This window comes from Monodon monoceros, unplaced genomic scaffold, assembly GCF_005190385.1.
Source record: "Monodon monoceros isolate NGI ecotype Baffin Bay Population unplaced genomic scaffold, NGI_Narwhal_1 Super_Scaffold_1, whole genome shotgun sequence".
NCBI classification, from domain to species: domain Eukaryota; kingdom Metazoa; phylum Chordata; class Mammalia; order Artiodactyla; family Monodontidae; genus Monodon; species Monodon monoceros.
In genome coordinates this window covers 80800604-80828509 of record NW_021703765.1, presented here as the reverse complement: position 1 = coordinate 80828509, position 27906 = coordinate 80800604, and the positions used below count along the sequence as shown (strand labels likewise).

Here is a 27906-nt window from a genome sequence, read left to right as displayed (position 1 = left end):
CGGAAGTGGAGTGCAGAGCCGTGCAGAGCCGTGCTGTACGCTGTCGGTCACTGTGATTCGGACCCCGCGCGGTCGTTGGACCCATCCAAGTGGCGCGAGCGGTTCTGGGCCCCTCGGGCCCCGCGGTCCAGAGGGCACCATGGACGACAAGGGTAAATTGGGACGCGACGGGCCTGCTGGGCCTAAAGCGGAGCCGCGCAGGGATCCCTCCACCTCGCACGCCCAGACTGGGCTCCGGGAGAGGTCACTTTCCAAGCTCAGGCTGTTTGGCTGGATGTGGTTCCTCTAGTCACAACTAAAACCACTCGCTGCTCCTGTATCCAGGGAATGGGTCCTGGGGGTATCCCCGGACACCCCTTCTCCCCACGCTTTCCAGTGCCATCCAAAAAAGTGAGATTTCGGACGCATGTGCAGGTCTTCGCAGTCTTGATTTCCTCATATGTGAAGTATGAGTAAGACTCCCTGTCCTGTTGGATCTGGTACTAGAATTAAAAGAAAGGCGTATTTGATTTGCTTGTCTAATGTGGTTATCAAGGTGTTTTATTAAGTGAAGAGCAAGGGCAAACTAATGTGTATACAGTACCTTTCATGCAAAAAAAATGAGAGCAGGGTGGACCTCTGCATCACATACATGTACATATGTATGTAGGTGAATACGCTTGACTTGGCATAGACTGGAGGGTGCAGGAGAAATCGGTAAGGAGGTTGGCTCTGGGATTCTTTCCGGACTTGGGGTCTAGGATAAGGGGGAGAATGACCTTTCACTACCTTTTGATGGGGCTTAAATTTTATGCCATTGTACATGGCTAGCTTTTGCAAAATGAGAGAGAAAGAGTTTGCAAATAGTAGAGTGATGTCATATCTATTCCCGTCAACGTTTATGGTGCCCCTGAAGCCAAACACCCTGCAAAGAAAAATTTTTTTTTTTTTTTTTTTTTGCGGTACGCGGGCCTCTCACTGTTGTGCCTCTTCCCGGACCGGGGCACGAACCCGTGTCCCCTGCATCGGGAGGCAGACTCTCAACCACTGTGCCACCAGGGAAGCCCAAGAAAATATTTTTTAAATTAGTTTGCTTTTTAAAGTCAACAGTCATTGATAAGCTCTCTGGTCGTCTATCCTGCTAAATGAATTTGATGAATCACTTTTTTCTCCCTTCCCAGAGTTAATTGAATACTTTAAGTCTCAGATGAAAGAAGATCCTGACATGGCCTCAGCAGTAGCTGCCATCCGGACTTTGCTGGAGTACTTGAGGAGAGATAAAGGTAAAGACGGTCATCCTCCATCACTCCAGGTGTTAGGAAAGTCTGCTCATAACTGTTAGAAGTGTAGCAAGTGAGAGACGGATGTGTGCCTACATAAGGTAATGCAGCCCCAAGCTCAGCTCCTCCCTCTTTTTCTGTCCTTTTAATGTGAAGAGAGCCCTCAAGTTATCATTGAATGGGTCTCCTTTCAATGAAATATACTTTTAATCAAGAATGACCATATTGGCCTTTCTCACCTTCTGAGATGGCCCACGCTCTGTCTGTGGAGTGTGTTTCTCTCTAAATAAATCCACTTCTTATCCATCATTTTGTCTCTCACTGAATTCTTTCTGTGATGAGACATCAAGAACCTGAGCTTCATTAAGTCCTGAAGCCAGGTGTGTGATCTCAGTTGGAAGACGGTGCGTTTTGGCTGGGTTCGAGTCCCGGCATGTGGGTTCAAGTCCCATTCTGAGGTGCACCGTCTCACTTTGAGAGTAGCAGCTGAAATTGGGAGGATGCTGTGGTTCTACTCACTACAATAGCAGGTGAGTGCAGGGAGCCAGCCAGATGGACTGAAGGGGCTAGACCAGCATAGATCCTGCATTTTCTCAAAACTGACCTGCCAGGGCTTCTTCCTGCCAGGGTCCCCACTGAATAGTGGGGAGTGGAATCAACATTGCAGAAGGTTGGGGTAATGAAAAGAAAGAAAGAGGAAGTCCAGAAAAGATTTGGGGAGGAGAACAGAACCAAGAAATCTCAGAAAGCAAACTACTGTATTTTTTAACACTACATAAAACAATGGAAGAGGGAGCTCTGTGGGGTTAGAAAAGACAACTGAACGAAGTCATTTTCTAAAAGATCAGGAAAACTCATTTCACTTAAAAATGAAATGATTATGTCCAAACCCCATGAAAGTTACTGTAAGGAAGACAGAATGAGAATAACATCCCTGCAGACAATGAAATCACACCAAAACGTAAATAAATAAATAAATAAACCCCCCAAAAAAGAGCGACAACCAGAAAAAAAAAAAACACCATAACACGCTATTTCACAATGAGCTAAATTTTTTTTAAATGGTACAAGACATGAGACATAATATAAATCAGATTTAGAAAAACAGAAATGTAGTGATAGAATTCAAGAAAGAATTAGAAATAAAAGACAAAAACATTAAAAAAAAAAGAATGACCATATTATACCGGTTAACTTTGAAGCTTAAATTATAGCAATAGTTGAGCTTTACAAGGATTTATTGAGCTTCTGTCTTGTGACAGTTTCTTTGCAGTTGCTGTAGAGAATGTTCCAGTATAAATTCTGGTTTTAATGTCATCATTGTGATTACTACTATTCAGACATCCTAAATGTAAGCATCTGGGTATAAACAAAATAATAATAGTAACAATAAAAATAATAAAGCGTTCTTTTGTTTTTTGTTTGTTTGCGGTACAGGGGCCTCTCACCGCTGCAGCCCCTCCCGCCGCAGAGCACAGGCTCCGGACGCACAGGCCCAGCGGCCACGGCCCACGGGCCCAGCCGCTCCGCGGCATGTGGGATCTTCCCAGACCGGGACATGAACCCGTGTCCCCTGCATCAGCAGGCGGACTCTCAACCACTGCGCCACCAGGGAAGCCCAACAAAGTGTTCTTTAATCTGAAGCGCTGGCCTAGAGATGCATGTCTCTAAGACAACCTCCAGCATCTTCCCATTGCACTTACAATAGCATCCAAACACCTGGGACTTCCCTGTGGTCCAGTGGCTAAGACTCTGCACTCCCAATGCAGGGGGCACGGGTTGGATCCCTGGTCAGAGAACTAGATCCCACAAGCTGCAACTAAGAGTTCATATGCCACAGCTAAAGACCCGGGGCAGCCAAATAAATAAGTATTAAAAAAAAAAAATCCAAACACCTAAGCCTTACCTACCCCACCCCGCAGACCTCTTCTGTCACTGCTACTTAATTTCCTTCTATGCTGTCCCTCACTGAGCTGTGCTTCACTCTGGCCTCTTTTTGTTTCTCATACCAAGTTTATTCCCTTCTTGGGACCTTTGCGTTTATAGTCTGCATCTGAGACTTTTCCCACTGGATCTTTACTCGGCTGGATCCTTTCTTACTCAGGTCTCTGCTTAGGCCTGCACTCCAAGAGACCACCCCTGTTAACTCTGTCTAAAGTAGCTCCACCTTTCTCATCATTCTGCTTTTTTCTGTCCTCATTTCAGTCTGTAATTAACTTGTTGATTTCTTTGTGTGCTTGTTTACTGTCTGCCTCTCCCACTAGAAAGGGAGTTCCGTCAGAGCTGGGACCCTGTCTGTCACGTTCACTGATGTATCTCTACAGTCTAGAACAGCGCCTGGCATACAGCCTGCACCCAGTAAACACTGGTTGAATGAGTGAGTGAATCACAGACCCATCAAGGGTCAAAAATGAACGTCACATTCCTCGTGTGATCATTCCAGGGGAGACACTCCAGGGCCTGAGAGCGAATCTCACCAGTGCCATAGAAACCCTGTGTGGCGTGGACTCTTCTGTGGCCGTGTCCTCGGGCGGGGAGCTCTTCCTGCGCTTCATTAGCCTTACCTCCCTGGAATACTCCGTAAGCCCCTGCCCTCCTCGGTTACCTCTCCATTTCTCTGTTTGGCCACAAATATTCTCAGCTTTATCTGGATCCTCCCCTTCACCTCATTTTGCTCTTTTCTTGCTAGGATTACTCCAAATGTAAAAAGATCATGATTGAGCGGGGAGAGATTTTTCTCAGGAGAACATCACTGTCGAGAAATAAAATTGCAGATCTGTGCCATACTTTCATCAAAGATGGGGCGGTGAGTAGATCTTGATCATGTGTGGTGATTGGGAGCAAGGACTTTGGAGTTAGACTCCTGGGCTAAAATCCTGCCTCTGCCACTTACTTGCTGTGTAACCTTGGACAAGTTACTTAACCTCTCTGTGCTGCAGTTTTCTCATCTGTTAAATAAGGGTAATAACAGCACCTACCTCATAGGGGTGTTGTGAGGATTAATGAGATGGTATGTATAAGGACTCTGCACTATGCCCGGCACATAGTAAGCACTGTCTAAATGTAGATATTATTATCATAGGTGGTTGTCATTTTAAACAGGCAGAGAAAAACCCTGGGACAGCATGGATGATTCTTGATTTGATAAGGTGTCTTACTAAAAAAAGTATTTTTTATTACTGGATATGTTCTAAATTAATATGAATTAAATTAACACAGCTCTTGTCATTGGTTCATACTGACTGTCTTCCTGCTGAATGTTAGCACTGGATTGAGATTTTTCATCTTCATTCCAAACGCTCTTACAGAGATACCACCAAGCGTTCATAAGCTGAGTGAGGAAAGACGGGAGCTGCACATCAAGTCAGTCTCCCAGCAAAGGGGTCGTAAAACTTTTATGACGTCTCTCCCGGCAGCACGCCTTCTTTCTGCCATCTAAGCCTCCATCGACCATAAAAGTATTCACTTGCATCTGGACTCTTGTCCACTGTTTATTACCCCTTTCCCAATTTTTGAAGTCTTTTTTTTTTTTTTGGAGTATGTTATTAAATAAATGATGCGAGTGGAACTTGTACACAAGCCAGCTGCAAACAAAGCCATCTTGGGGCCAAGTGGAGGCAAGCCTGTGACTGCCTCTCGCCGAGGCCTTCTCCTTCTGCAGACTCGCTGCAGGATTCGTTTGCTCTAGTGGAGTTGAATGTGTAATAACCACCCGCATCAGTGCTGTTTTGACTAAATTTCCAGCACAGCTGCTCAAATTTGAAAATGCAGATGAACCACCTGGGGATCTTTTAAATGAAGATTCTGATTCAGTCGGACAAGGGTGGGGCCTGAGAACCTGCATTTCTAACAAGCTCTTGGGCGAGGCCCAGAAAAGAGCTAGGGAGCTACGTCCCTCCTCCTTGCTTACACTGTCGTCTGCACCCTGTTCCCCGGAGCGGAGATTACATCTGAGTATCTGCAAATTGTATCCAGTCCACAGATGGGTTGTGTTTACCCCAAACAGCGTTTATAAGTTTTTAAAAATTAGTTAGCTAACATTGAAATATTGGATTTTCAGCGCCTCTAGAAAAACCAGATGATCTGACCACAGTGGGCCCACATGACAACAGCTGGAGCTCAGCCTTTCCACTCTGCTGCTGGCCCCAACCGGCCCCCTGCATTCCTTTATGCTACCTGCCTGGTGCCTGTATGCCCAAGCGTGCGAACCATGTCTTAGAATTAGGGAAGCCAACCCAAAGGAACCTAACAGAGCCTTCAGATATAAAGGCTTTTGTATCTGAGTGACACCACATGGAGATGTCACTTCTGCGCTTGCTACGGGAAGAGGAGACCCATAGTATATTCCTCTGACAGAAAACTTTTTCAGCTTGTATATGGGCTTAAAGTCAGTGTACTCTCAAGGATCTCCTTTCTGATTACAGCTGATTTGTGAGAAAGCATATGGAGAAGCTTTAGGGTACCAGGAACACGCATCAGAGGGTCACAGAGTATGGGTGATCGCCAGAAGCTTGCCCTTTTGACAGAGCTTTCTGTGCCCACAGAGAATATTAACTCACGCCTACTCCAGAGTGGTCCTGAGAGTCTTGGAAGCAGCCGTGGCGGCCAAGAAGCGTTTCAGTGTGTACATTACAGAGTCACAGCCTGACTTATCAGGGCAAGTATCCTTCCATTTGGTTATGAGCCCAGCAGTCCTTTTAAAGAGCAAACTGAGGATTAGAATCCATTGTAAGAGGAGCCAGAATAGGCCCCTGATTTGCCAGTCAGTCAGCATTGCCTTTGACAGTGCCCATTCCTGCCCCTGGAAGAAAAATCACCGTGAATTTGAAGTAGGTCACAGTACAGGATCTAGGGGTTTTAGTTAGTACTTAAGTCAGAGGAACAGCAATTGAAAGATTTTTATCAAGGAATAGATAATTCACCTCATATCTAGCCAGAACATAGTAAAAGAAAAACCCTTTTTTTCTGAATTTACATATCTTTTTGTATCCCCAAGAGCGCAGTTCTCCTAAAACACATACTTCCTTCTAAAGGACCCAAATTCTTGTTTCCTTAGTCCAGAGTCTCAGGATGTGCCCCTTAATCCATTAATGTGGACTGAGTTTCCAGCTAAAGTGATTTATCATTGTCCAAATGAAGTGACTCACCATACAGCACTAGGAGACCTTCCTGGACTTTTTTCTAATGTTCTCAAACTGTCACTTTCAGTGAGAAAATGGCCAAAGCCCTCTGCCACCTCAGTGTCCCCGTCACCGTCGTACTGGATGCCGCTGTTGGGTAAGTGCCTGGCTTCCCCCGCCACAATTACTCTTCCTCGCCCACTCCCAGGGGTGGCTTGGAACGGCACTTCCAGTTGGAAGGTTTGAGTCTCGTTCATAAAACTGGACTGGGCAGCGTCCCGCCTCTTAACTGATAGCTGGGCTAAACCGGCAAGCTCATTATAAGGCCTTGATAGTGTACAGACAGGGCTATAGGATGTCAGGGAGAGGGGGAGTCATTTACATGGCGGTATCATAGTGCATTTTAAGAGCAAGGTGCAGAGGTCAGGTCAGCACATGTGACCAGTGCTCCCTCTTCATCTGAAGACACGGGCTGCCCTCAGTGGCACTCTGGGATTCTTCGTCTCACCTGTGCAACTTCACTCCTAAAGCCCAGGTGACATGCTCCATGGATTGGCAGCGTGCCTCCCAAGAGAAAACAGGAGTAATAATCCCTTGGAAAGAAAACACATAAGGAGATGATTAAGGAAATTAGGAATGTGTTTAAGAGTAAACATTTTAAAGAATTCTACTAATTGCTCATTTTATTTTCTTTTAAGATCTATTTATTTAGTTTGGGCTGTGTCAGGTCTCAGTTGCAGCACGTGGGATCTTTTGTTGCGGCACGCGGGCTTCTCGCTAGTTGAGGCACACGAGCTCAGTAGTTGTGGCGCACGGGCTTAGTTGCCCCGCGACATGTGGGATCCTAGTTCCCCGACCAGGGATCAAACCCACGTCCCCCACATTGTAAGGTGGATTCTTTACCACTGGACCACCAGGGAAGTCCCTAATTGCTCATTTCAAAAGGTAGATTGGCCTTCAGCCTACCTGCAAGATTCTTGAATTACATAACATTTTTTCCAACTTCAGATCACATCAGGTCTTTAAATTTTGTTTGTTATTAACGTAGAAAGGAAAATAGAATGTGCCACATGTAGTAAGGATAAATGCCGGGTCATGAAATCCTTGCTTCAGCTACACACGTATGCATGTACATTACTGGGTGGCAGGGTGAGTTACACGTCTTATTGTGGTGTCGTGACCAAAACAGGTCTTGGTGCCCCTGTAGCAGAACCGGTAACAGTGCCAGCGGTTGTCTCATGAGTTCAGTGCTCTTTGGAAGACAGTTATGAGAGGAACTTACCTTGGTGAAAATGGAGTATTAATCTTTGCAGGCGATGTTGCTACTAAGAAGAGCAAAGAAAAGGGAGCATTAAAAAATTGTTTTTAATTTCCTTAGCTACATCATGGAGAAAGTGGATCTTGTCATTGTTGGTGCTGAAGGAGTTGTTGAAAACGGAGGAATCATTAACAAGGTAGGAGCATCAGTTCTCCACAGGCCCTTGCTCAGGGCGTGGAGCTACATCACTGACCTCAGACATCCAGCTAGCTCTGTATTGTTAACGATTCGTTCCTCTAACCCTGCTTAGCTTCAAGACTCCACCACTGCAGCCAATGGCTTCCCAGTTCCTATGAGCCATTGCAGCGGTCAAATTTTGTTCAGATTTCTTCCTGCTTTGGAGACTGATTTGTGTAGATTAGGAGAATGTAATTTATATTTTTTCAAAACATGCTTTAACTGGAATTGAGTTTTGGGTTGGTTTTTCTTTTTAATGGAGCATATTTGACATCAGTATAATGTTTAAAATTTATCTGTTGCTTAACATGGAAAGATTTCACGATAGTTTGTTGTATGTGGTAATATATAACATAAAAATTTGCCATTTTAATCATTCTTAAGTGTACAGTTCAGTGGGATTCATTACACTCACATTGTTGTGTGGCCATCACCATTGTCTGTCTTCAAAACTTTTCCATCACCCCAAACTGTGACCATTAAGCAAAACTCCCCATTTTCCTCTCCCCATCCCCTAATCTTTCTCCCTCCATGATTTTTGCCTATTCTAGGTACCTTATATAAGTGGAATCATACAATATCTGTCCTTTTGAGTTTGGCTTATTTCACTTAGCATGATGTTTGCAAAGCTCATCTATATTGTAGCACGTGTCAGTGCTTCATTCCTCTTTATGGTTGCATAATGTACCACATCACATTTGTTTATCCATTCATCTGTTGATGGATACTTGAGTTGTTTCTATCCTTTGACTATTGTAACTAATGCTGCTGGGAACGCGGGTGTACGATTACCTATTTGAGTTCCTGTTTTCAATTCTTTGAGGTATATACCTAAGAGTGGAATTGCTGGGTCATATGGTATTTCTGTGTTTAGCTTTTTGAGGAACTGCCGAACTGTTTCCCACAGTAGCTACACCATTTTACGTTCCTACCAGCAACGTACAAGGATTCCAAATTTCTCTACATCCTTGCCAACACTTGTTCATTTAACTATAGCCACCCTAGTAGATGTGAAGCAGTATCCCATTGTGGTTTTGACTTGTGTTTCTCTCGTGACTAAGAATCTTGAGTATCTTTTCATGTGTCTATTGACCATTTGTATATCTTTGGAGAAACGTGTTTTCTTTTTTAAAGGTCTTCTGTAATTCCAAAGCCAGAAGTACATATATTACGTTCACTCATATACTTTCTGTTGCTTCCACTTCAGATATGCCATAAGATCTCACCCTTCTCCGCTTTTCTCTGACTTCCCAGATTGGAACCAACCAGATGGCCGTGTGTGCCAAAGCACAGAACAAGCCTTTTTATGTTGTTGCAGAAAGTTTCAAGTTTGTACGGCTCTTCCCACTAAACCAGCAAGATGTCCCAGATAAGTTTAAGGCAAGAGTTTTACATATTTGAAGGGGTATTTGAGTCTAAGCTGAAACCTTTGAAGAAAAACGCAGTGCTAAGAATGTTCCATTAAGTTATTCACTTCCCACTATTTTTTCCAATACTCAGGATACAAAGGTAAGTTGGTGGCTGTTGAACAGCCTAATTTGTCCCCAGAATTTAAGTCTTTGTCTCTCATTCAATTAAGCACTAGATACAGGCCAAGGAGGCAGGGGAAACTGGTTAATAGTCGAAGTTTTGGCTCAGCTGTCTGGGCTCACTTGCCATCTCCACCACTTACTAACCATGTGACCTTGGGCAAGTCCTTTCATTGTAAGCTCTGTGAACTTCAGTTATCTGTACAAGAGTTATGACAATTCTGAGATAATCCATGGGAAGAACTTAGCACAGTGCCTGGCACTTAGTAAGCACTCTATAAATGCTCTAAATGGTTGTCTTGAGAGGTCTGGAGGAGTTAATACAGCACACCAGTGAGGGGACACGTGGCTTAAGTTTTTCTTTAATGATCTGCTCACCCAAGCCACACTCGTCCCCCTCGCCAGTGTGCTGCACAGCTGGCCTCCCCCCCGTTTCCAGAGAGCACTCTGAGGCAGGAGCACACTAATAGCTCAGGCCAAGGCCTCTCCAGTTCAGAGCCCTGAACACGTGGGGCAGACTAACGTATGCTTCCTGTCTCCTCAGTACAAGGCAGATACTCTGAAGTCCACGCAGACTGAACAGGATCTCAAAGAGGAGCACCCGTGGGTCGACTACACCTCCCCTTCCTTAATCACACTGCTGTTTACAGACCTGGGGGTGCTGACGCCCTCAGCAGTCAGCGACGAACTCATCAAGCTCTATCTGTAACCGCCGGGCCCTTTCCTGCCGGCGAACAGCTGATGCTGGGAGCAGCCTCTTGGCCCCTCAGTGAGCCAGGCCAAAACTGAATTGTTTTTCTATGAAATTTTATCGACTAAGGACTTAAAGTCATACGTCTTGGAGAATTTTTTTATTCATTTCAGTCCCATCTAAAATATGTTCATGGTTCCCCTAGAACCCAACCTAAATTGTGCTTATGGTTTCCAGACACTTTCATTCATTTCCAGTTTCCAGAAATACAAGTTAGATTATTGGCTACTTGACTGATGAAAGAAGATGTGCCCCGTCCCCCTCCCTTCATCTTCCCCACACTCCAGACTTATCTGCCAGAAGCATCAATGAAAGCCATGCAGGCCTAAGAGAGCAGGGGTCCTAACTGCGGCCAGGCGCCCCTCCAGCAACCAACAGCCACCCAGGATGCAGGCTACACGGTGCCGTGTGAGAAAGGCAGGAAACACTTGCTGAATCTGCATCAGGCTTCCAGCAGTGAACATGAGAACCCAAGACAGAAACAGCGTCTTTGGCAGGAGTATCCTGCATGCCTCACCACTTACAAAGACGCCTTCCAGAATATTTGCAAACTTTAATTCTGTATCTGGGAAAGATGTGAATTTAAACATGTTTGGGTCCTGAACAGCTTTTTTAAAATTGTTCTTGGGAACAATTCAGCATCTTTTCAAATTGTATGAGAGATTTTGATATGGCGTTGCATCGGTACTGCAAGCTGACCCCAGGCCCAAATGTATTGTCCATCGTGGTAAAGACACTATGCAGCCACCTTCACACACTTAAGGCACAATTAGAATGAAATACAGTTTATTCAACAGAAGGCATAATAATTTTCTTTTCCAGAATGACTTGCTTCCTCTGTTTTTCAGATACTCATCAATAAAACAGTACTAGGGGCTGTGCAGGTGTTCTGCACAGTACATCAAAGAGAGAACTGAAATCCAGGGAGAAGGACATCCAGGGAGATCAGGTGCCTGAAAACACTGAGGAATTTTAAAAGGCCTAAAATCAAGTCTACATCAGTATCTCTATGTTAAAAAATAAGTATAAAATAGCCACCAAACAATGAGCTCTTTGAGTAACCCATCGAAATAAATACTGACATCTGTTATTTACACTCAGTTAATTTACATTTTCTTCTGTTAGACTCCAAAAGCTGGTATGTTTTTCATAACATATTCATGAGCGTGAAACCCCTCACATCTCTGCCGTCTGCAACAGCAGCTTTGGGAGATGTGGTTCTTCCCGGACGTCTGCTGAAGTTCTGCTGTTCAGTAGACGCGAGCGCAAGCTATCTGCGAGCGCAGGGCAGCTCGTGGCGTTGCCGTTGCTCTCGTGCACTTCGCCTGAGCAGCAGGAATCAGCAGTCATCTTCCAAATCTGAGATCCCCAAATCTGCTGTCTCGACTGATCTTGTGCCACTCGTCAACAGCCCCTTCTCGAGTTCTTCTTCAGTAATTTTGCCTTTTTTAAACTTTTTCAAGAGCCTTGTGTCATTAAGAAGTTCTTCCATGTCCTCATCTTCGATATCAGAACCCTGAGTGCAGAAGAGATCAACAAGCTACTGAATTTCTCAGCAACAGTGTTCTAAGTGAAACCAGCAATTTTTAATCAGTAACTACTTGCTCTTAGACCAGCTTCCACAAACACAGCGCATTCCCCACCCAAGCCACCAAGGGAGTATAGAAATCTGAGAGTCCTATGCAATTCCTATTAGAAGATAACTATACACTACACTTAAGTGAAACTTGTTCAGAATTCTAAGTTGAGTATTTAAATAATAAAAATGCAAACTTTACCTCTTCCCTTTTCCTTTTTTCATTCCGTTTTTTCTTCTTTTCCTTTTTGGCCTTCTGCTTTGACCAAGCTTTATTTTTTATGAATTTTCTTCTCCCTTCATTTTCTGTTTTCTCTTTTCTTTGTTGCTCCAATAGCTTCCGCCTCTGCTTTTCTCTGATTTTATCTTTAAATGGAATGGTGTCTGTATTGACATCCACAGGCACGAAATCTGGAAACTGCTTTCCTCTCAGCTCTGGCATCCTGGGCATCCTCAGCAGGCCAAAACCTCGAGCAAGACTTGCAAAATCGAGGTCTGGTTAAACCGAAACACTGCGGTTAGCACGCCCAGAACAGGGTTACAGGCCTCAACCCACAGAACATTCGTAGCAATATAATTTTGTCCACCTAAATGATCTAACGGGCTCATTTTAATTAGAATTAAAATAATTACATTTTTACTAAAAAGGAATACTCGGCAGCCAGCGTATTCTCTGTCTACTCAAACCCAAGGAAGACTGTCTTTTATTTTATTTTTTTTTATTTTTTTGACTGCGCTGCACAGCACATGGGATCTTAGTTCCCCGACTAGGGATCGAACCCATGCCCCCTGCAGTGGAAGCTCGGAGTCCTAACCACCAGATCACCAGGGAATTCCCAGGAACACTTTCTTTTAAATGTTTAGAATACATTAAGCCTGGTATAGGCCTGACTTTTTTTTTTTTAACATCTTTATTAGAGTATAATTGCTTTACAATGGTGTGTTAGTTTCTGCTTTATAACAAAGTGAATCAGTTATACCTATACATATGTCTCCCTATCTCTTCCCTCTTGCGTCTCCCTCCCTCCCACCCTCCCTATCCCACCCCTCTAGGTGGTCACAAAGCACCGAGCTGATCTCCCTGTGCTGTGCGGCTGCTTCCCACTAGCTATCTATCTTACGTTTGGTAGTGTATAAATGTCCATGCCTCTCTCCCGCTTTGTCACAGCTTACCCTTCCCCCTCCCCATATCCTCAAGTCCATTCTCTATTAGGTCTGTGTCTTTATTCCTGTCTTACCCCTAGGTTCTTCATGACATTTTTTTTTCTTAAATTCCATATATATGTGTTAGCGTACGGTATTTGTCTCTCTCTTTCTGACTTCACTCTGTATGACAGACTCTAGGTCTATCCACCTCATTACAAATAGCTCAATTTCGTTTCTTTTTATGGCTGAGTAATAAGGCCTGACGTTTTTATCAAACAAAGCAGTTTTCATACTTGTAATACTTCTAAAACCACCAGATGTTTCAGATGGAGATACAACTATGTGAAGAAGTCCAACTTACCCTTTAATCTGAAGATGAGGTTACACTCATGCTTTGCATAAGCCTGGACGAACGACACAAAAGCTTTCATGCCCTTTTCAAACACAGCTCTGTCGGCCAGGGCCATGGACTTGAGCTTTGGAAGGAGGTCTACTGTGTTCTTCTGGACTTTCATCTCCTGCAGGGGGCACTGCACAGGGACCACAGCATCACTTCTGGCTGGAATCCCCTCATCCCCAACCAAGGCTACCCCATAAAAGCCAGTGCCAATAAAACCAAAGGCAGAACAATCCATTTTAATCTTAAAGCAGAGGCCTGGAAGCCCAAATCCAAGCAAAGTATTTTACTTGGTCCAGAAAGTATTTTAAAATTTTTAAAGCAAAGTTTAAAATGAGATTTTACCTAATAATCCTGATTTCTGGTTGGAAAGTATGGTAACATAGGTCTATGTTCCCAACTAGTGATACTTAGCTGGGGCCGAGCAGTGGCCGTACCCCAGAGCCTCTCCACAGCCATAAAGCCAGCCAGGTTCCCGCACGGACATCACCAGCCTGGCCCCTGTGTGTCTGCAACCCCTAATCTAAGTTCTGGACCCCACTTGCTGGAAAAGAACTTTTTCAACTACCCCAGCACTGGACATTCCGTAGGAAAAAGGAAGACAGCTTACTTTCTGGTTAATTGCAAGGAAATTGACGTACGACTCTTCCATGGGAAGGAGAAACACAAGTGCGCTGCCGCCGTGGCCGATGCGGGCTGTGCGGCCACAGCGATGCACGAAGGCACTGTGAACAAGGGGCAGGAACACGGTTACCACGTGACGGTGGCCGAGCAGAGCACAGGCCTGCAGCCGCAAGGCTGATGCACCTAAAATGACCCGAGGAGCTCTATACCAACCCGCCGCTTATTAGTGCTATAGAAGAGCTGGCTATTAAAGTACACGTGCAAACCAGAGAGGGTTCTGTTAGACATTTACTATGAACTATAAAACTTTTAAATTTATGCCTATCTGACGGTACAGGTAGGAGGAAGCAGTCTCAGCAGAAAATTTGAAAAACAACGAAAAGCGTAAAAAAGAAAATAAAAGTGACCTATGAGGAACCGCCCCCCCCCCCCCCGGAAGTAACAACTATTGCTTAGGAGTTTGTATTTACAGGTGCTTTCCTATGTTTGGAGGCATTTATCAGGAATATATGCTTGCTTTCAGAGAATAACTGACATCTTCATATATGGTGTATATATTGTTCTCCTTTAAACACTCTATCCTGTGCAGCTCTGCAAGAACTTTAAGGGACTTCCCTGATGGCCCAGTGATTAAGACTCTGCACTTCCAATGCAGGGGGCATGGGTTCCATCCCTGGTCAAGGAAGTAAGATCCCACATGCTGTGCGGCGCAGCCAAAATATTTAAAAATAATTAAGTAAATAAAAAAGATCTATTAAAAAGTATTTGAGGGGGCTTCCCTGGTGGCGCAGTGGTTGAGAGTCCACCTGCCGATGCAGGGGACGCGGGTTCGTGCCCCGGTCCGGAAAGATCCCACATGCCGCGGAGCGGCTGGGCCCGTGAGCCATGGCCGCTGAGCCTGTGCGTCCGGAGGCTGTGCTCCGCAACAGGAGAGGCCACAACAATGAGAGGCCCGCGTACCGCAAAAAAAAAAAAAAGTATTTGAAAATGACTGAAATTTCAGTGATAATACAGTGTCACTATTGACCTATCAATGATAACTCACCAGTTCCCCTATTTTTGCTATTTCGTAATGTTGTGACAACCACCATTATGTCTTCTTCCTCAGGATTCCTATTTCATTAAGCTAGATTCCTAGACAGAGTGGGTAACATTCTCTCATGCTGTACCTGGCATTGCTGGGAGGGTCGTACTGCAAAACCCAGTTTACTTCAGGAATATCTATTCCTCGGGCCATCACATCAGTGCACACTAAAATCCCACTAGAAAATGAGAAAACACCACACTGAGTAAGGAGGCCACTGTTTCCCTCACCATCAAGCAAGTCTTTACTGAGGGATGACAGTAATAACACAGGTTGCAGAATCTCTCACAGAAGCAAATATATAGGAATAACATTTTGATTTTTCTTCCTCCTAAGAACCTCTAGGACTTTACAAGTTGTCAGTGAAATCTGTAAAGAGGTGGGGAGGAAACACTGAAAAGATTTTTTAAATTAGCATATTTCCATTGAGGGAAAAGAAAAAAAAAAAAAACCACAGTATTTGGTCTAATCCTTTGCAGCCGTTTAAAAAAAACAAATGAAATTTTCCCTCCCAGACTGTCATGTATCCATCAATTCTATCACTTTGCCTAAAAGATTGCTTTTAACATAGCCAGAAGGCTCAATGATTAAGAAACACAGAGAAGTATTATTTCTATGCACAAACAGAATCAAGTTATGTTCACTAGAGTCACAAGTTCCCTACAGCCTAGCCACCAGCTGACAATCTACAGCCTTTAATGGGCTGCTCCTGTCTGTTCCGTCATTCAACAAACAGCTACCAAAGCCCCACTGGGGGAGCGAACACAACACACAGATTCCCGTTCTTATGGAGCTTACAACCTAGCAGGGAAGTTGACAGATAAGTAAGGAAGTCAGTGTAGCAAAGTGTAATGGGGTCAGGACAGAGGGCAGGGGCTCTGGATATTTATACAGAGAAGATGTGATAACCAGGTTGAGGAGGAAGAGAGTTCCAGGCAGGGAAACACGTGAGGTTTCGAGGCAGAGCGACCTGCAAAAGAGCAGAGTGGCTGGAGATCCGCCATCTCCAAGGAAGCCAACCCACCTTTGCAATTTGCGGAACTCCGTGAAGATCTTATTGCGCTTATATTTCATCTTTCCGTGAATGCACATTACCTTCACGCCCTTCACCAGGGCCTCCAGAGCCTTTCCATAGTACTCCACGCAGGCGCAAGTGCTGCGAGAGGGGACAGAGGGCTTAGAGTCGTAGGCCGCCTTGGTCCTCCTGCGATGGGGGAGGGAGGCCGCAAGCACTAGATGCAGTGGGACCACCCAGTCGTCCCGGGAGACTGCAGAGGAGAATGCCTGTGCTTATCATCCACAACTAAGCTCTCGGCCAGGGGAAGGCCAATCTTTTGACAAAACCCCTTCAGCAGGAGTTAAAACCCAAACAACGTGTTCCTCCTGTCTAAAGCTGTTCTAGCAAGGGGATCTCCCTGGCTCCCGGAGGAACTAATTAAACGGAAGGAGTCCTTCACAACAAGAACGATGACATCTTAAATATAGCTTTACTCCTGCTTTTCTTTCAGGGAACTGCTTCTTCCCCATTCAGTGCAGTTCCCAAGGGCTCAGCAGAAGTCAGACCTATCAGGTCCTCTATCCTGGATATTGGACTTGGAGTTGAGGACAAAAGGGGACTGGAGCAGGGTCATCCCAATGAGGCTGTGCCCTAAAGAGATGGCCATCTGGGTCCCCCAGATCCTGTCTTCCCTAGAGGCGGTGCACCCAACTTTCTCTTTGAGTCTGTGAGCTCCCTACACAGCCCCCTTCTAATAAAGTTCACCTTTTTTATTTGAGGGATCCCAAAGGGATGTCACATCCTTTTGTAGATGAGGGACCTGAAGCTTCCAGAGAGGCAGTACGAGTGAGTGGCAGAGGAGAACCAGAGGAAGGTGTGATTCCGTCTCCCACGTTCTCCCACTACACCAGGCTGCAAGATTCCAATTCGGGCTAACTCCTGTCTAAATCTCCTGTCTTAAAACACCTGTGCTAACTGACTGCTGCCAGATTCCCCAGTTTCCACCAAGAGTCACATCAGTACATAATAAAGCAGTTTTGCACACTAGGGTCACAACCCACAGATCCTGAAAGCAATCTGGTGGGTTCTGAAATCAATTTAGTGAGTCTGGACCAGCATTTTTTAAAACTTAGAGCAGAACAGAACAGAAAGCATCAGAATGCATCCCACCTAGTCAAATGCAGTTTTATGAAATCTTTGTTTCAGTTTCGTGTGCGTGTGCGTATGTGTGCGTGTGTGTGGTGTGGGCACCAGGTTGTATTTCTAACTGTGGGACAGTACAGCTAATGCATTTTATTGGTGACATGATGGATGGAAAAGAAACATAAAATTATTTTGGTATTGCCAAAAAGACAACACCACAGGTATATCTGGAGGAGGAAAAAAACAGCCCAAAGGATGCACACAACTGTTCCTATCTTGCACTCTGACAACAGGACACACCCCAGTGTGGCAGACACTAGGCTGGCGGATCAAACACCCTCCCAACCACTTCCTCCTTCACCTCCCTCTACTACAGAGGCTGGGACAGCTACCCACTTGTTTTTTTCCCATCTCCTAAAGTGAGGGGCTGCTGGGTGACCCACCTTTGGCCCATACAATGAAAGCAGAAGTCAGCTTGGGAGGGGGCTGTCTGAGAAAGTCTTTTGCTTTTCTGATTAAAAGGGTCAGATATAGCAAGCACTGCCCTTCCCCCTCTCCCTGCTTTTCCTTTTATCTGCTTTCAATGCAAACGTGGCAGCAGGTGTCACAGTGGTCATCTTAAAACCAGGAGGTGACCTACAGGAAGGAAAGGCCAAGACAGTTAAAGAAACACTGGTCTTGACGTTGCTGAGACAGAAACCAATGTCAGGAACTGCCTGCCTCTGGACTTCTTTTCACAGGAGAAAAATAAACCCCTCCAGCTTGAGCTGCAGAAGTCATTTGCAGCAAACACATTCCTGACAGACAAACAACCTGAAGGGAATTCCAAACCTGAAGGTTACACACATGTGCACGTTCTGGGTGTGGCTGAACCCCAGAAGTATTACCTGAAGAAGACCAGGTGTTTTTCCTGCTTATGATTTCGAAGAAAATGTACCAGCTGATTAAATTTCTCATCTGCCTTACATACCTATAAAATAAAAAGGAAAACCAATAAAATAAAAACAAATTTGCTGACAATAATAACCCCATAGCTATTTTCAGTTTCGGCCTTAAATTTTAAGGAATCTAATTTCCTCCATGAAAAGGGACAGACTTTCGTCAGAATGTTACTCAGTCTACCGAGATGAGAATAAACATCAGCCTGGGCTGCTGACACACGTAAGTCACAAAGTCATGTAACTGAGGACAGGGAGTCACCCAGTGCAGTAAGTACCTCCCAAACCCCAACATGCAGACAGCGCCATGCCGGCCATAACACCACCCCCGGGGAGGTCTTTAAAATGCAGATCCTTGGACACAGCATACAGATTACGATTCATAGCTGTGGAATTGGACCCAAGGGTCCGTATTACTTAAGAGTGCCCAGGGGCTTCCCTGGTGGCGCAGTGGTTGAGAGTCCGCCTGCCAATGCAGGGGACAAGGGTTCGTGCCCCGGTCCGGGAAGATCCCACATGCCACAGAGCGGCTGGGCCCATAAGCCATGGCCGCTGGGGCTGTGCGTCCGGAGCCTGTGCTCCGCAACGGGAGAAGCCACAGCAGTGAGAGGCCTGCGTACTGCAAAAAAAAAAAAAAAAATGTGCCACAGGGTATCATTTTATAGATTTAGTTTCCTAGAAAACTGAAAGCCAGTCTCTAGAGCACTTATTTTTGGCTTGCTTGTTTGCTTTTTTTTTTTGGCCACGCCACACAGCATGCAGAATCTTAGTTCCCCAACCAGGGATCAAAGCCGTGCCCCTGCAGTGGAAGCACAGAGTCTTAACCACTGGACAGCCAGGGAAGTCCCATTTGCTTATTTATTTGTTTTAATTGCTAAGAGTTAACATATATCAGTGGGAACACTGTACACCATATTGATAAAACTTGGAAAATCTAATAAGTTGTTAAAACAATTATTCTAGCTGATCATTTAGAAGGAAAAACAGGACTTCCCTAGCAGTCCAATGGTTAGGACTCCGCGCTTCCACTGCAGGGGGGCGGGTCCGATCCCTGGTCGGGGGGACTAAGATCCCGCGTGCTGTGCGGCACGGCCCCCAAAAAAAACGTAACTAAGCTTACTGAAAGCAGTTCAAGTCAAAAAAAATTAGTAATTTTTTTCAGTAAATTGCTTTGGCTTTTAATACTTGTTTTATTTTTTCCAGCTTTACTGAGGTATAATTGGCAAATAAAAATTGTATATATTTAAGCATATTTACACGTTAAAAATCCATACGTGTATACATTGAAGGTGTACGAAGTGATGACATGCGCGTACACTGTGAAATGATTATCATAATCAAGTGAATTAACACACCCACCACTTCACATAGTTCCCTTTTGTACTTGAAGAACTACTCTGTTAGCAAGTTTCAAGTACACGACACTGTTAACCCCAGTCCCCACGCTGTACCTTAGACCCCTACATCCTCCTCGATGGCCTGCAGGAGTCAGTGAGACCACCCAGCACTCACCATGTAGTAGTTCTCCAGGCGGGAGGGGGTCTTCTGCGTGCTGCTGGCCGCCGCGCCCTTCTCCTTCACCGAGATGCGCACAGGGTTCCGGAGGCCTGCTCTCACCAGGTTCTCCACTTCTTGTGTCTGAGTGGCCGAGAAGAGGCCCGTTCTCCTCTGCTTCGGCAAAAACTCCAAGATGGTGTTTATGCTAAAAAGAGAGGGCTCATCTTAACCCCTCAATTAACAGCATAATCAACAAATGGTGTTTTATGATACTAAACAGGTTATTTTAAAAGACTGAAAACCATCACAATATTTACAGTAGCTACTAATGGGAGGTGAGATTATGGGCGATCTTCATTTCTTCTTTATACTCTCATTTTCCCAAGGTTTTTCAATGTAAGCATATAATTTTACTTTTACAATAGGGGGCAATTAAAAGAGTGAAATTAAGACAAAACTTTTTGAGACTAAAAACCATGAAACTGTACACTTTACATGGGTGAACTGTGTAACATATGAATTATATCCCAATAAAGCTACTTACTTTTTTAAAACTCTCAGAAACTTTTAAAGAAGCCATGAAGGAAAACACTTCTTAAGAACATCAAAGACATAAGAAATGGAATTTAAATTGTGTGGTAGAATCTGAAGGATTAAACAACCTAATGATTTGAAATTCACATGTGGGGACTTCCCTGGTGGCGCAGTGGTTAAGAATCTGCCTCCCAATGCAGGGGACACGGGTTCGAGCCCTGGTCTGGGAAGATCCCACATGCCGTGGAGCAACTAAGCCCGTGCGCCACAACTACTGAGCCTGCGCTCTAGAGCCCGTGAGCCACAACTACTGAGCCCGCGTGCCACAACTACTGAAGCCCATGTGCCTAGAGCCCATGCTCCGCAACAAAAAAAGCCACCAAAACGAGAAGCCCGCGCACCGCAACGAAGAGTAGCCCCTGCTCGCCGCAACTAGAGAAAGCCCACATGCAGCACCGAAGACCGAAGGCAGCAATCAATCAATCAATCAATAAACAGAACCCGCCTGCCAGTGCAGGGGACACGGGTTCGAGCCCTGGTCCGGGAACCGTGCCGTGGAACTAAGCCCGTGCGCCACAACTACTGAGCCTGCACTCTAAAGCCCGTGAGCCACAGCTACTGAAGCCCACGCGCCTAGAGCCCGTGCTCTGCAACGAGAGAAGCCTCTGCAATGAGAAGCCTGTGTACCCTATGAACAGTAGCCCCTGCTCACCACAACTAGGGAAAGCCAGCACGCAGCAACGAAGACCCAACACACCCAAAATATAAAATAAATAAATTTATTTAAAAAAAGAAATACACATGTGGCTAACAGAGACAGTCATGGAGTAACAAAGGAATTCCATCTTGAGCTCCCTTTCATCCTGTGTCACCCGAAGCCCACGAAGTCCAAACTCCAGTACCTCGCCTCAAACCCCATATCCAGAAGCTTGTCCGCTTCATCCAACACCAGGACCTCCAGGGACCTCACGCAGCTGGCCAGATCCAGGCCCTCTGCCTTCCTTCGGAACATGTCCTCCAGGCGGCCTGGGGTTGCCACAATGATGTTCCCACTATGAAAACAAAGTTAACATTTACCGCACTCGCTGGATCTCGGGGACCTCTGTGATTCTAAACACCAAGTTTTGTATTCCCCCCAGCAAAAGTCATCTAAAATGCCAGTGAAGAGAAGGGAGACCACCACAGCGGGAAGAGAAGGCTGCGCCGTGAGGGGACAGGTCTGGGTTCCAGGCTGAGATCAAGGGCAGGGCTCAGCAAACTGGCTCTTAGGTCATATCTGGACTCCGCTACTTTCGTGACATTTTATTGGCACGTAATTACACATCCTCTTTCATTCATGGGTTGCCTCTGGCGGCTTTCACACGATAACAGCAGAGGTGAGCTTTTATGACACAGACTGTGTGATCGACAAAGGTAAAATAATTACCATCTGGTTCTTTACAGAAAGGGTTTGCTGACCCCCTGACTTTACTCAACCACTTGAGGTCCCAGGTCACTCATCTATAAAATGAGAATGTGAACAGAACTAGAGATAATTTTATGTAAAGATCACAAACGCAGACTGAAAGCCAAACGTGGCCCCCACAGACCGGGTGGCCTGCAGGAAAGTTTTGTTGTTTTTTTAAAATGTGAATTACATGCCAACAGTTAAAACAACCTGGAGATAACACACAGAAATCTGGAATTCCATATTCTTTTTAAAACATTCAAAACCTGGAGAACTGAGCCCAGAGTTCTGTGGGCAGCGATCAGCGGGAGGTGAGTACTCAGGCGTGAACTAGCCAGTCCCTCCCAGTCCCCGCCCACCCCCTTCACACGTTTATATTATCCTCTGAGCCCTGTAGCAACTCAGAGTCTGTGACCCCTGCTGCAAAGTATCTCCCATTGTAGCTGGACACAGCAAGTGCTCAAGAAAAATAGTTTTCTTTATGGAGATTCACTGACAAACTGGGCACAAATTCTATTGCTGCTCATTACAAACCTTATTCATCATGGGACAATAAAATGCCAAGGAGTGATGGCCATCGCGTATTCAAACACGCATTCCGAATGTTTATTAAACACCAGCTGTGTGCTCAGCGCCTCACTAGGCTCTGAAGGTAAAATGCTGCCGGAGAGACACCACCCCAACTTTCCCGAGCCTCCTGGAGACACGGAAGAGCCTGGCACGTGCAGTACCTGGGAGAACGCCAGCCCACTGTGGCAGCAGGGCGGGCTGTGAAGCGGGCAGCAGTGGAGAGTGGTGGCTCACAGGCCCTAGGCAGACACTAGGATCTACCCCAAGGGCCAGGAGAAGCCACTGAAGAGCTTTCAGTGAGTGACATGACCCGACTGGCATTCTGGTTGCTACGCGGAGAGTGGACTATTGGGGGCAATAGTAGACACACACAGGAGAGAGAGAGACAGAGAAGCCACTGCAGGAGTCCAGGGGGGAAATGAGATGGGAAGGTTGACGGTTAGAGACGCGCTCTGGAGAGAAAACGCAGAGGACGTGGTGTCAGCTGGCTGTGAGGGGGAGTGGAGGGGCCGGGACGAGCTGAGGCTGGGCCGCTGACTTCAGGAGAAGCAACGGGGGCAGATGAACAGGAAGCTCCAGACGAGGTGCAAGTCTGGGGATGAAAATTCCAAGCTCCTGTTGTAGACGCATTTGCAACAGCTGTGAGGTGCCTGGGGAGATGCCAAGCAGACAGGTGGATCATCTGTGTGCCTGGGGCTCGGGGAGAGGTCAGGGACCACCACGGGAGGGACGAGATCACGAGCCCGTGAGCAAAATGGGAGGTTGGCCTGAAGAAAGAACTTTTTGTGGGGAGGGGGCTTCTGAAGCGGGGGGTTTCCGGTTAAGCCTAGATCACGTGTCGATTCCTCCTGGGTTCAATGCCAAGAGCAAGCAAGGCAACTTACCCGTGTTCCTTAAACCTCGCAACATCCTCTCCAGGATTCCTGCCTCCGATCCAGAGAATCTGGCTAAAACAAGAAAAGTGTCTTTGAGCAGGTCAGGCAAAATCACAGCCCATGGCTGACAGGGACCCTGCCTCCCATTTACCTGAACTGTGGGAAGGGCTTCGTGAAATGCGACAGGACCTCATCTATCTGAACAGCCAGCTCTCGCGTGGGTGTGATGATTATGGCGCCGACCTGCCCACGCGGGGGAAGGCACATGATTAGCAGAGCCCAGGGCTTGCAGAGCTGAACTCACACGAGACTGCATCCTCCACCTAACGGACGAAGGTTCCCAGAGAAACAGCACTTCCTGGGCTTTTCCAGCAGTGCCCGGTCATGCCTGGTCACAGTACACATCGAGAGTTGACCCTTGAATGATGTGGGGGTTGGGGATGTGAACCTTCTGCGTAGTCGAAAATCCGCAAACTATTTATATCTGGCTCTCCATACAACCGGTTTGGTTCCTCCATGTCCCAATTCCGCATCTAGGGATTAAACCAACCTCGGCTGGTGCAGACCTATAGTTATTCACTACTGAAAGAAACCCGCATTTAAGTGGACCTGCACCATTCAAACCCCTGCTGTTCAAAGGTCAACTGTAGTTTGAATTATAGTCAGTCCTCGTTCTGTTCTACAAAGTGGCCACATACGCTGTTAGTGAACACTGGACCACTGCTCCTGGGGAAATGGGGTTAGGTTCCTGCAAGCCTCTGGCCACATCTGTGTCGACCTATCAATACATAAGCTTGTTTTACATATATTTCTGTTTAAAGATACCTTATTTTGTAAGTCAACTATACTTCAATTAAATTATTAAATAAAGACAGCTCATTTAATATATACTGTTGATTCATTAACATTGAACCCATAGCCAACAGCACTATCAAAAGAAGCTTATGCAACATGTATTTTCTCCGTAAGGCATGTCACAGCCTCTCTGCACTCAGGAACGTTCGACAGCGCTTCGGCACTATGTTTGGGGGTCATTTTAAACAGTGAAATCACCAAAAAAAAAAAAAAAAATCACAGCAGTAAGTTGACCGGGAAAAGGACACGTGCTTACAGCCTGAGAGCTGGAACGAGAAGGCAGTATCACCCTGATCAGACTCGGCTGGGAAAGTGCCATAAGGCGACTCCCATTTGTCGCTGCCCCATACAGGTGCAGGCATGAGCACGACAGCACACTGAGTGCTGCTCTGGGGAGCTACAAATGAACGTTAAGCAGTAGGCACATTCATAAACACAGAGCCTGCAGGTAATGAGGACAGACTGTACTTTTTCCTTCTTATTTTTTCAAGCTTTTGACCAGCTTCTTCCTCAACTGTGAACTCTCCGATGACTAAGTGAAAATAAACCGTTTAGCTATCCTCACCTGACTCTTTTTTAACTTCTCTTCCCTTCTCAGGAGAATCTCCAGGATGGGGATGATGAAAGCGAGTGTTTTGCCACTACCTGTGACCTGCAAAGGGCAGAAAGTTTCCGTTTGCTTTTCCTCACAGTTCATTTTGGAAGGAAAACAGGAAGACAAGCTGCATTTACACAAGGTACTCACCGCTTCTGCAGCAACATCTTTGTTTTTCATGAACAGAGGGATGGTTGCAGACTGAAGAGAGAGATGGCAGAGCACTGGTTAGGGGATGCCGTGACTCCACCGATGAGGCCCAAAGCCCAAGGAACACAAGGCTGGCCTTGGTCACACTGGACCCCACCACAAATTGGACTCCGATTACAGTCACCCACAGGGGCCCCAGTGGGGTCAGCTCACAGGTAATACAGCAGCGGTGTCTACACAGATGGCATGGAGGGGAAGTGAGCCAAGCTGGGGTTTGGGGGTCCTGAGTTCTAGCCCTGCCTCGCCTACTCTTCCTCTCTGGACCAAGAAGGGTTTGAAGACACTGTGTTCCTTCCAGTTCTAGTATCACAAAACAACGATTTAAATAGGCCCTCTAATTATAAACACCGCAGAAAATCCACAGGGTTACAAGAGGCCTGGCCCTTTGGTTGCAGCAACAAGCAGCTGAACCTGAAGCAGACTCAGGTCTTGGCTTCAAGGTCGCCCCCTCCAGGGCCTCCACTCCTGGTCCCCAGAGCCTGAGCTCACCCATTGCAGCACGTGTAGCACTTTTCTAACTGCTTCAACACAAGTAAGTCAGCCTGGGTGATTTCTGTGCCCGCAGGGAACATTTGGTAATGTCTGAAGACATTTGGGGTTGTCAAACAGGGTGGGGGGGCTTCCCTGGTGGCACAGTGGTTAAGAATCCGCCTGCCAATGCAGGGGACATGGGTTCGAGCCCTGCTCCAGGAAGATCCGACATGCCGCGGAGCAACTAAGCCCGTGCGCCACAACTACTGAGCTTGCGCTCTAGAGCCCGCATGACACAACTACTGAAGCCCACGTGCCACAACTACAGAAGCCCACACGCCTAGAGCCCGTGCTCTGCAACAAGAGAAGCCATCGCAATGAGAAGCCCGCGCACCGCAACGAAGAGGAGCCCCCGCTCGCCGCAACTAGAGAAAGCCCACGTGCAGCAAAGACTCAACACAGCCAAAAATAAAATAAATTTATTTAAAAAAAAAAAAGAATGAGATGTTTCATTTGTTTTTCACACTCAGTCCTCAAAATCCACTGTACATTTCACACTTAGAGCACATCTCAATATGGACTCACCATGTTTCAAGTGTTCAACAGCCACATGTGAGTGACTACCATAGTGGACAGCACCTAGACCATCGACTCCAGTGGCAGACACTGGGTCTTGTCTGCACTACAGTCCCGAGGCATGGCACAGAGCACTGCCTGCTTCCTCCACACCTTTCCTGAGGAGCCTACGGACATCTCAACTTAACATTTCAAAACAGAAACCTCTTGATTTTCCCTCTGAAGCCTGTTATCCTTCCCAGCCTTCCTCAACTCAATAAATGATACCACCATCCACCCAGCTGCTAAGTCAAAAACCTCAGGGTCCCTGTAGATTCCTTCTTCAAGAACCCCACATCTGGCCCCTCAGGAGCCCTAAAGCTATCCCAACATTGACTTTTCAATATCCACTGCGTCCTCTCTACTCCACGCCACCATCACCTCTAACTTGACAGTGGCCTCCTAATGGACCTCCTCACTTCTCTTCTTATTCCTCTAAAGTCTATTCTCTATGCCGCAGTCACATCCCTTCCCTTTCTGCACAGTTTCCCATGGAAGACAGCTTCCCGCTGCATTTAGAATAAAATACAAGCTCCCTACAAGGAAGATCCTGCACGATCCGGCACCCGGTTTGCTCACCTCTTACACTACTCATGCTGCTCCAGTCACAGAGGCCTTCTTTCTGTTCCTCCAAGCTCATTTCCAGCCCCAGGGCATTTGCACGGGCATTTCTCTTTGCTGGAATATCATGCCCCCAATCACCCCACAGCCAGGTCCTTCTCATTCAGGTAGCAGCTTAATGACACCTCCTCCAAGAGGCCTCCCCTATCTTATCTCCTATCCTGTACCTTCTTGTCACTGTCTCCTCCACAACACTTATCACCAGCTGAAATTACCTTATTCCTTTACCCCTTTCTCTCTCTCGGGCATTAGAAAACAAGGCCCATGAGTGGGGACCAACACTGCAAAATCCCTGGAGCCTAGAAAAAATTACCCAATATGTAGTTTGTCCTCAAGAAATTTCTTGAATAAATGAATAAACTGGACCAGGACACTTCACTTAGCCCAAGTAATAAAAACAATGACAGCAGGTAACATTTACTGAGCGCCCATGATGTGCCCCAAACTGTCTTAGGTAATCTCCACAACAACCCTCTGGTAATACTATTTTCGTCATTTCACAGAGAAAGGAAATGAAACACAGAGAGGTTAAGCCATTTGCCCAAGGTCTCACAGCTAGAGGGGGTAGGGGGAGAATACGAACCAGGCACTTGGGTCCCAGCACCTAAGGGCGGGGTGGGGGGCGGTGAAGACCCTGGCACAGGTGAGCCGCCGCCTGCCGCCTCTGCCTGGCGATCATTAACCAGCTTGGCATCACCCGAGTCGGCGCAGCAGAAAGACGTGGCAAAAGTCCCAGCCGGAGGAGTAAAAACTCCAGGATGCGAGTCCTAACACCTACCGGCCGCATCCAATTAAGCGGCTGCCGGGCCCGCCCTGAGCCTCCCCTTCCCCAACTGCCTCCTGCGTACCGAGGGCCCACCTCCCCGGCCCCGGGTACCTGCACCGGCGTCATGTACGGGAAACCCAGCTCCCGCAGGACACCCAGCACCCGCGGGTGCAGCGGCACCGGGAGCGACTCCCAGGAGCCCTCCGTCACGTGCTCCATGGCTAGCTCCGACACCGCAGCTACCAGTACTACGCCTCCCTGGCACACTTCCGCTTCCGCTCGCCAACAGGCCCCGCCCGGAACCGTGCTCCAGTCGCAAAGTTCCGGAGGGCAGGGGAAGGCGCCCTCGCCGAAGGAGAGTGGAAAGCCGAGAGCTGGCGGGTGAAAGCCGGCCGCGGGGGCCCGGCCATGGTGCCATTCGTCCAGCGCAGACACCTGGGCTCGGAGCGCCTTTCCACATCGAGCAGGCATTTGGGCGGGAGGGATTTTGCCCCGGCTCTCACACTTTCCCTGCCAGTCGGAAGCAGGTGGCTGCACAACACCGCGTCCTGGCCAAAGGACAGTAGTAGGTCTGGAGGGAGCTGACATAAACGTACCCCAGCCCGGGAGCCCCAAATATGCAAAACAGGGTCATGGTGGGGATCCACTGCCTACTACACAATAAATGTTGGTTTACTTCCGAGGAAGTGAGGTCAGAGACCTAAACAGGAACACTGCAGCTTATTCCTGTGTTCACCACTGGATTGACTCGTGCACGTGTCCATTCATTCAGCAAGCTTTTACTGACCAGC

General features: G+C 46.7%; 2 protein-coding genes across 2 annotated transcripts; one reads left to right on the top strand and one right to left on the bottom strand.

The window, feature by feature from the left end:
* Window positions 1–23: 23 nt before the first annotated feature.
* On the top strand, window positions 24–10698 carry EIF2B1 (eukaryotic translation initiation factor 2B subunit alpha). The gene is made up of 9 exons (XM_029225461.1): window positions 24–152; window positions 1161–1262; window positions 3703–3839; window positions 3949–4065; window positions 5804–5916; window positions 6468–6536; window positions 7758–7833; window positions 9129–9254; window positions 9948–10698. The coding sequence occupies exons 1-9, from the start codon at window positions 140–142 to the stop codon at window positions 10110–10112; spliced, it is 918 nt and encodes a 305-aa protein (XP_029081294.1). The 5' UTR covers window positions 24–139; the 3' UTR covers window positions 10113–10698.
* Window positions 10699–10921: 223 nt separating this feature from the next.
* Window positions 10922–27376, bottom strand: DDX55 (DEAD-box helicase 55). The gene is made up of 14 exons (XM_029225447.1): window positions 27227–27376; window positions 24583–24633; window positions 24403–24489; window positions 23134–23225; window positions 22992–23054; window positions 20993–21142; window positions 19572–19761; window positions 18009–18091; window positions 16006–16137; window positions 15067–15159; window positions 13884–13998; window positions 13238–13406; window positions 11933–12225; window positions 10922–11670 (listed from the first exon to the last, which is right to left on the bottom strand). Exons 1-14 carry the CDS (start codon window positions 27332–27334, stop codon window positions 11494–11496), a joined length of 1803 nt encoding a protein of 600 aa, XP_029081280.1. The 5' UTR covers window positions 27335–27376; the 3' UTR covers window positions 10922–11493.
* Between the last annotated feature and the right edge of the window lie 530 nt (window positions 27377–27906).

Bases quoted from the DNA above. Each gene is read 5' to 3' on its own strand.
- EIF2B1 (XM_029225461.1), top strand. The intron at 3,840-3,948 runs GTAAGCCCCTGC...TTTTCTTGCTAG, and splicing joins TTACCTCCCTGGAATACTCC to GATTACTCCAAATGTAAAAA. The intron at 7,834-9,128 runs GTAGGAGCATCA...CTGACTTCCCAG, and splicing joins ACGGAGGAATCATTAACAAG to ATTGGAACCAACCAGATGGC.
- DDX55 (XM_029225447.1), bottom strand. From the start codon at position 27,334: ATGGAGCACGTGACGGAGGGCTCCTGGGAGTCGCTCCCGGTGCCGCTG. The intron at 18,092-19,571 runs GTGAGTGCTGGG...TTTATTTTATAG, and splicing joins GCCTGGAGAACTACTACATG to GTATGTAAGGCAGATGAGAA. The intron at 16,138-18,008 runs GTAATACTTCTG...CCCCTCTCGCAG, and splicing joins AAACACCTGGTCTTCTTCAG to CACTTGCGCCTGCGTGGAGT.